The 6308-nt window shown below is 34.4% G+C and overlaps 1 protein-coding gene across 1 annotated transcript; it reads right to left on the bottom strand.

Annotated features, from left to right (window-relative positions):
* Positions 1-1395: 1395 nt before the first annotated feature.
* LOC114734690 (erlin-2-B-like) lies at positions 1396-4423 on the bottom strand. The gene is made up of 8 exons (XM_028922329.1): positions 4319-4423; positions 3112-3235; positions 2946-3013; positions 2801-2860; positions 2536-2694; positions 2037-2183; positions 1703-1917; positions 1396-1588 (listed from the first exon to the last, which is right to left on the bottom strand). The coding sequence occupies exons 1-8, from the start codon at positions 4421-4423 to the stop codon at positions 1396-1398; spliced, it is 1071 nt and encodes a 356-aa protein (XP_028778162.1).
* Positions 4424-6308: the final 1885 nt, after the last annotated feature.

Below are 6308 nucleotides of genomic sequence, written 5' to 3'. Positions count from 1 at the left end.
TTTGGCATGTCTAAATTCAATTTAAATCAATTAAAACGTTCTTTTATTACTTTCAATACAAAATTAATTATGTTTTTATTTGTTTTAATATGGAAAAAGTTGAAAACAAAATTAAAACTCCATTAGGAATGCACACCTTATCCACTCACTTGGATTCCTTCCAAGTCCGCATCGACTCATAAAAACAAGATAGGTATGTGAAAGAAATTTTATTAATCTATTTAAATTAGTCAATTAACTCTTACATTAATAATCAAAAGTAATATTAAGAATTGATGCAATATAAAATAGTACTCCCCCCACTAAACATGGTTGGTTAGGTACAAGTTAAGGATGAGTTTTGATTATAATATTAATTTATTTTCTTTTAATTTACTTTTTAAAATTAACGTATTTAACTTATAAATTAGTATATAGTCTAATGTTATATAAGATTATTTTATGGAGATTAGGTGACATGCATGGTAATAAAAAAATTTATTTAATTTTTTCTATTTATCCAAATTAAATAAATAGTTATTCCATCAATACGAGTAGATTACATACGAAATTTTTTCGTAAATCAAAATTATGTTTTATCCCATGTAAAGTTACATTTTGATAAGATCTCAATGGATGAGTTTTTATAAAACTGTCATGTCTTTTCTTGCTCCGCCCCAGATATAAATATATAATTCATTTTTTTTATAAGATTTAGTTAATTAATTTATTTGAGACAGATCCAACCCAAAAATTTTGAGACTGGACGTTATGAATAGGTTTGGGCCAGGGACGGATTCCGGATCATCTCCAAAACGTCCCCTCCTTGGACATCCCTATTTGTTTGCTCATGTATTTACTGTAACTAGGTTTTAGGCGTCTGTTGTGGTTGCGCTCCGTCACTCTGTCTCTCGCCTTTCATCTTGCTCGCTGCCGTCATCCCCACTCAGGTGTGTTTCCCTCTGTCATTTCTTCTCCTTTCCTCTCCCTCCTCCGTGCCTAAGCTTCTCTTTCCGTTACTCTCAATCTTCTTTTCTTTTCTTCCTTTTTTTGCGGGTTTTGTTACGAGCTGCAGAAACTTCCTGTTCGCGGTTCATTAATATTTTGCATCATTCACATGATCTTCATTGCACGACAGTTATGGCTTTCTTGGAATTAATTAAGTAGCTTTTTAATCGATACAGAATAAGAGTACTTCGTCTTTTAAGTTTTAAGTTAATCATGCAAGCAGATCCAAACGTGCACTTATTACAACAAACCAAACATTACATCGTACAACATTATAATACATATAATCCTGTTAGCTCTTATCAAGCCTAGCAAGAATGCCTCATAAATAATGCAACTCTCTTCCCAAATGTGTCAATAAACACGTCTTCCCAGACATTTCGCAGTAGCCTCTGATCAAATCCCTATTTAGCGCCGGCCGAGGCCGGGGAAAAATCTAGACGAGAGCAGGCCTTGAAACAGGGCGACGAGGAATGGACAGAGGCGAGACATCTTATTCCCGGAGCTTGTCTTGGTATTATTAGCATTGGCCTCAATGAATTTAAGCACGAGAAATTTAGGGGTAAGCTTCAACCTGTTTGCTTCAGCCTCTTTTGTTGCCCTTGAAATTGAAAGTGGAAAAGGAAAACCAATGCCATTAATCATTTCTTTGTTCTAGCAGGATGAATTACTGTGTGGTGTCGATCAACTTTCTTTCAAGGGGATATAAACTCACCGGTAGAAATGCGCATCTGCCAGGGTCTTCTCGTGTTCTAGGTACATACGGTTCTCAATTTGTTGCTGGTGCCCGAAAGCTTCTTTTTCCGCCAACTTCTGGCCCATAAGGATCTTGCTAACACTGGCATTTTTCTCAGCCTCACTAATAGCCATCTTCTTCGAAGTCTCTGCCTCCTTCTCCGCTACTTTCTGTTTTTCAATAGCAAGCAAGACCTATCCAACACAACCAAAAAACGTGTGCTCAACATCAATTTTAGAAACTTGGCCCACAGAAAAAAAGGAAGACGCTTTTAGAAAGAAAAAGAAAGAAAGAAATCGAGCCAACACGCTACCTTAGAGTGTTCCTCTTCCATTTGCTCAAAGTTGCGTCTGATTCTATCTGGAATGCTTGGTTTTGTGACGCGGACACTGATAACTTCAATGCCTGGAGCATAACAGGTGCAATCAACTTGAAGGGCGTCTTTCATCTTGTTACCAATCTGAATGAACCAAAACAGTCGTGTTGCCATCATAAATGTTAGTAATACAAAATAACTAGAAGACAGATTATGCTTGATATAGTCACTAATCTAAAATACCACAACGAGTCATCATAACTTCTATGACAGCAATAAAACCTAAGACTTTCATCAACTAGGAAATGACAGTCGAATCTAGAATTCAATCCCTAAATGTTCACCAAATCGGCGTGTCATATTGCTTGTAGTGTTCAGGTTATACATAAATGAAAGCGACTATAATAATTAACTATAGCAATAAAAGATACATTTTTGAAGCGTTAACTTTTTCCTCATCAGATTACCCGAAAGAGAGACACTTTGACACTCTTACCTGATAAAAATCATCAATATAGACCTGTTGAAAACTATGAGAACTGCAGAACTGATTAATCTCGTCATGAGCCTTGTCATATATCCATGTCTTGTCATAATGTATCCCATATTTGAGCAATGTCTCATAGACATATTCCTTATGAAGTCGGTTTACAACCTTTATTTGAACAATAACGGTGACCGTAAAAATCATTGCACTTAAATTTTAAATTTAAGAAAGCAAAAAATAAGATCAGCCAATGAATGATGTTACGGATATTTACTTCTATCTTCTCAAAAATAATCATGACACCTCCTTTAGTTCCACACAATATGGCTGTCACCTGCAATTGTTACAATAATAATTCAACTTACTGTGCCATTTGCCAAGTGAAACCACAATGTTAGAAACTGCTCTAAACAATTTACCATATTTGTCTTGAGTGTCACTTGAACAGGCTCGTACTGTGTTATGAAAGGCATCTTCAAGTGAAAACCTAGAAGAGTCAGCACCAAGAACATGAATCAAACTCTGGGCCAATGGATGCTGAAGAAAAACAATAGCAACAACAAGAATCAAGAAGCAAACTATAACCTGGTTCTGTAATTGTTTTCAGAAGAGCACCTCCTCTCCAATACACGCCCACATGGCCTTCCGGGACTTGGTGCAGAATAAAAAGGCTATTTTTAAAGGATGATGGGGATAAAGGGATCAATACCTGTAGACAATTCCTCATGTTTTAAGTTTCAAATTGACTTTTGAGTATAATCAACTAGAATGTGATTCCAAATGCAGATTTGCTTGTTAATAACAGAACAGTGAAACTTTCAACTCAGACAACATGAATAAATAAGCCATAGATAGTTAAAAATGTGAAAACCGTCACATTATTATTTGAACTGATCTCCTTCCTCACAAGGTAAAAGAGAAAAAATAACAAAAGCAGAGGATTTTTTTTTATCCCCAACAACGACTTACTGTACATGTAGTTGTCATTCCACAATCTAAATAGCGTAAACAACGAATTTATATACGGTTCACAAATGCGATCTCGGGCAGTATCGTAATTTAAGAATTTATATACGCTTGTCAGGTAACAAAAATACACATGGCCGTGGCCTCCAAGGCCAGACGACACAGAGGATACAATCTAGTGGCTGGTGAACTCTCATGTAAATACCTAGTATCGGATATATATGTATAATTGCGTAAAAGAATTTGATAGAGCAGGGGCAGATGTAGTTTGGAAAAGGATTTGGGAGTGGAAAGAACTATTGCCATTTTTACGGGTGCCATTAATGGCGGTTTTCTTAATCTCGGCTAGAAGGAATAAATTTTTTAATACTTCTCCAGCTTCTTTGATTTGTATGGAAAGAGAGGAGGATACTTTACATGTTGTCTGAGACTGTGTGGCGGCTAGACAAGTCTGGAAAAGGTTATTGAGAGGAAAAAATTAGGCGTCATGTTGCCTCTTTATGAGTGGTTTCTGCAAAATCTTAGCAGAAAGAAGGATAGACGGAGGGATTGGGACACTGCTTTTGCTGTAATTGTATGGTTAGTATGGCGGCCGAGAAATCGTTGCCCATCGGTAATTTAAAATGTGAACACCAGAATGCACAACTTCCACATCCACATACAGTAACTCGTGATTTTCAGCTAGTAGATAGGTGCCAACACACATTTAAACATATAATAATATTGAGAGAGAAGACCACCATACGGTAACTTGATAAGATCAAACATTGAGAGATGAAGAATCGAAGAACAACACCGAGTGTACAACATTGAGAGAGAATGTTACCATGGCAGTGACGGCGATGAATGGGAGAATAACAGTGAGAATGGAGGAGGTTTGCGTCGGAGGACGTGACTGATGAGCAAGAGTCCTCCGTTGCTTTGGCTCCATGGCGATTATCTGCGCTGCCCGCCCAGTCACAAAACACCGAACCCACGTCTTTCACTTCCGTTGTGGGCGGCGGGGAGGAATGGTAACAGAGAAAATGAATGCTCTGTTTCTTATGCAGTCTAAGGTGGAGGAAGAAGAACAAGAAGGCAGAACAGGCTCCAGTGTCCGTCACTGAGTGTGCCGTAAAGAAGATGACAAATATATAGGGGGGCCGCGCGTTCATGTCACGACCCACGGCTCTTTATGAGAACCCTTAGCCGACCCCACGGCTCTAGGGGTCGTGACATGAGCGCGTTTACTTATTTATGAAGTCACATCCACGTGTTCCAAATGTAGGTCGTGGCATGAACGCGCCCCTCTATATATTTGTCATCTTAATTTTGTTTGTAGAAGACGTCTGGAAAGCAAGCCTGGAGGTATGAGCATGGAGAGGAAGGGAGAAATTTTGAGGAAATTTGCCAAAAAAAACCCTAAAAAAATAAAAAATTGCATACAATAACTCATTCATAAAAATTATTAGTACTTACTTATTAATTATTGTCAAAACCTATATTAATATTGTAATGAGTTCTCAATTATAATTTTTTTATTTTTAAAGTCTTTTTTTACTATTTTTCCAAATTTTTATATGAATAATTTTGTTTTTATATGATAAAATATTTTTATATGCATTTTGAAATTAAAAATGATATGACATTGTTATAATATAATATACTTAAATATATTATATATGAATAATATTATATATATTAATGTGTGTGTAATATAAATCTATATCTGTTTAGGGAGAGAAGAAGTAAGCTTTTAGTCTTTTGACAATATTAGAAATTTTTTATTAGGTTTTTGGTCTCATTAGTCATTAGTAATTTGTTAAAAGTATAACTTTGAATTTGAGTTTTGGTGTTTCAGGTGGATTTAATTAGAATTTTTTGGCAATGGAGCATTTGGATGTTTTTTATTAATCGTTTATAGCATATCAATAAAGAGAATGGGAAAAATTTTAGCTAAGTCCCACAATATGGACTTAATAAATTTTCAGTCCTCAGAAATTCTTAAAATTCAATTCAGTTTCTCTAACCCAAAATAAAATTAAATAAACAAGTAAAAAGACTATGTAGTCCTTAAATGACAATATATATAAATCTTTTTAATTAAATTTTATATTTTTATTTTTTTATAAATTTTCATATCCATAGTTGTTATTTTTCTATTGTTTGTTGTAAACGATCATATAATATATATATGTTATTTTTCTATTGTTTCTTGCAAACTTTATATGTATAGGTATTACTTTTCTATTTATTGTTGTGAATGACATAACATGCATAGTTTTATTTGTCTATTCTTATAAATCCTTATTTGTGGAGTTGTACATTTTCTATACTTTGTTGTAATTTTTATATAAAGGATTGTTATTTCTCTATTTTATGGAGTTGTGCATTATCTATTTTAAGGGCTAAATGGTCTTTTTACTTATTTATTTAATTTCATTTTGTGTCAAAGTAACTGAACTGAATTTTAGAATCTCTTAAAATTAATAATTTATTAGGAGGTGTTTGGATGAAAATCAAATCATGATTTCAAAAGTGATTTACGATATACGAAATAAATATATGGAGGAGTTTATCTCGATTTGTAAAAAAAATGTTTTTGAAAAGCACTTTTAAAAAAACCCAAACACCCCTTAAATTTATATTGTGAGCCTTAACTGAAATTTTTCCTAAATTGATTTATTTATAATTTTTAATATAATTTTAAAATTTAGATTTAAAGTTTATCGTTGTCCCAAAGTAACCAAATTGTCCATGGGTGGGTCCAAAAACTCCTACATGCACCAGGAATTTAACGATACTTGAGCCTCTCAATTTGTTTTTTCTACAGAACT

This window comes from Neltuma alba, unplaced genomic scaffold (assembly GCF_004799145.2).
Source record: "Neltuma alba isolate B1F8T4 unplaced genomic scaffold, ASM479914v2 tig00013128_pilon, whole genome shotgun sequence".
Lineage (NCBI taxonomy): Eukaryota > Viridiplantae > Streptophyta > Magnoliopsida > Fabales > Fabaceae > Neltuma > Neltuma alba.
This window is presented reverse-complemented; position numbering and strand designations above follow the sequence as displayed.

Coding starts and splice junctions, on each gene's coding strand:
- LOC114734690 (XM_028922329.1), bottom strand. CDS start 4,423: ATGGAGCCAAAGCAACGGAGGACTCTTGCTCATCAGTCACGTCCTCCG. Junction 3,236..4,318: donor TCATCGCCGTCACTGCCATG/GTAACATTCTCT, acceptor AATTGTCTACAG/GTATTGATCCCTTTATCCCC. Junction 1,918..2,036: donor TGGAAGAGGAACACTCTAAG/GTAGCGTGTTGG, acceptor TGTGTTGGATAG/GTCTTGCTTGCTATTGAAAA.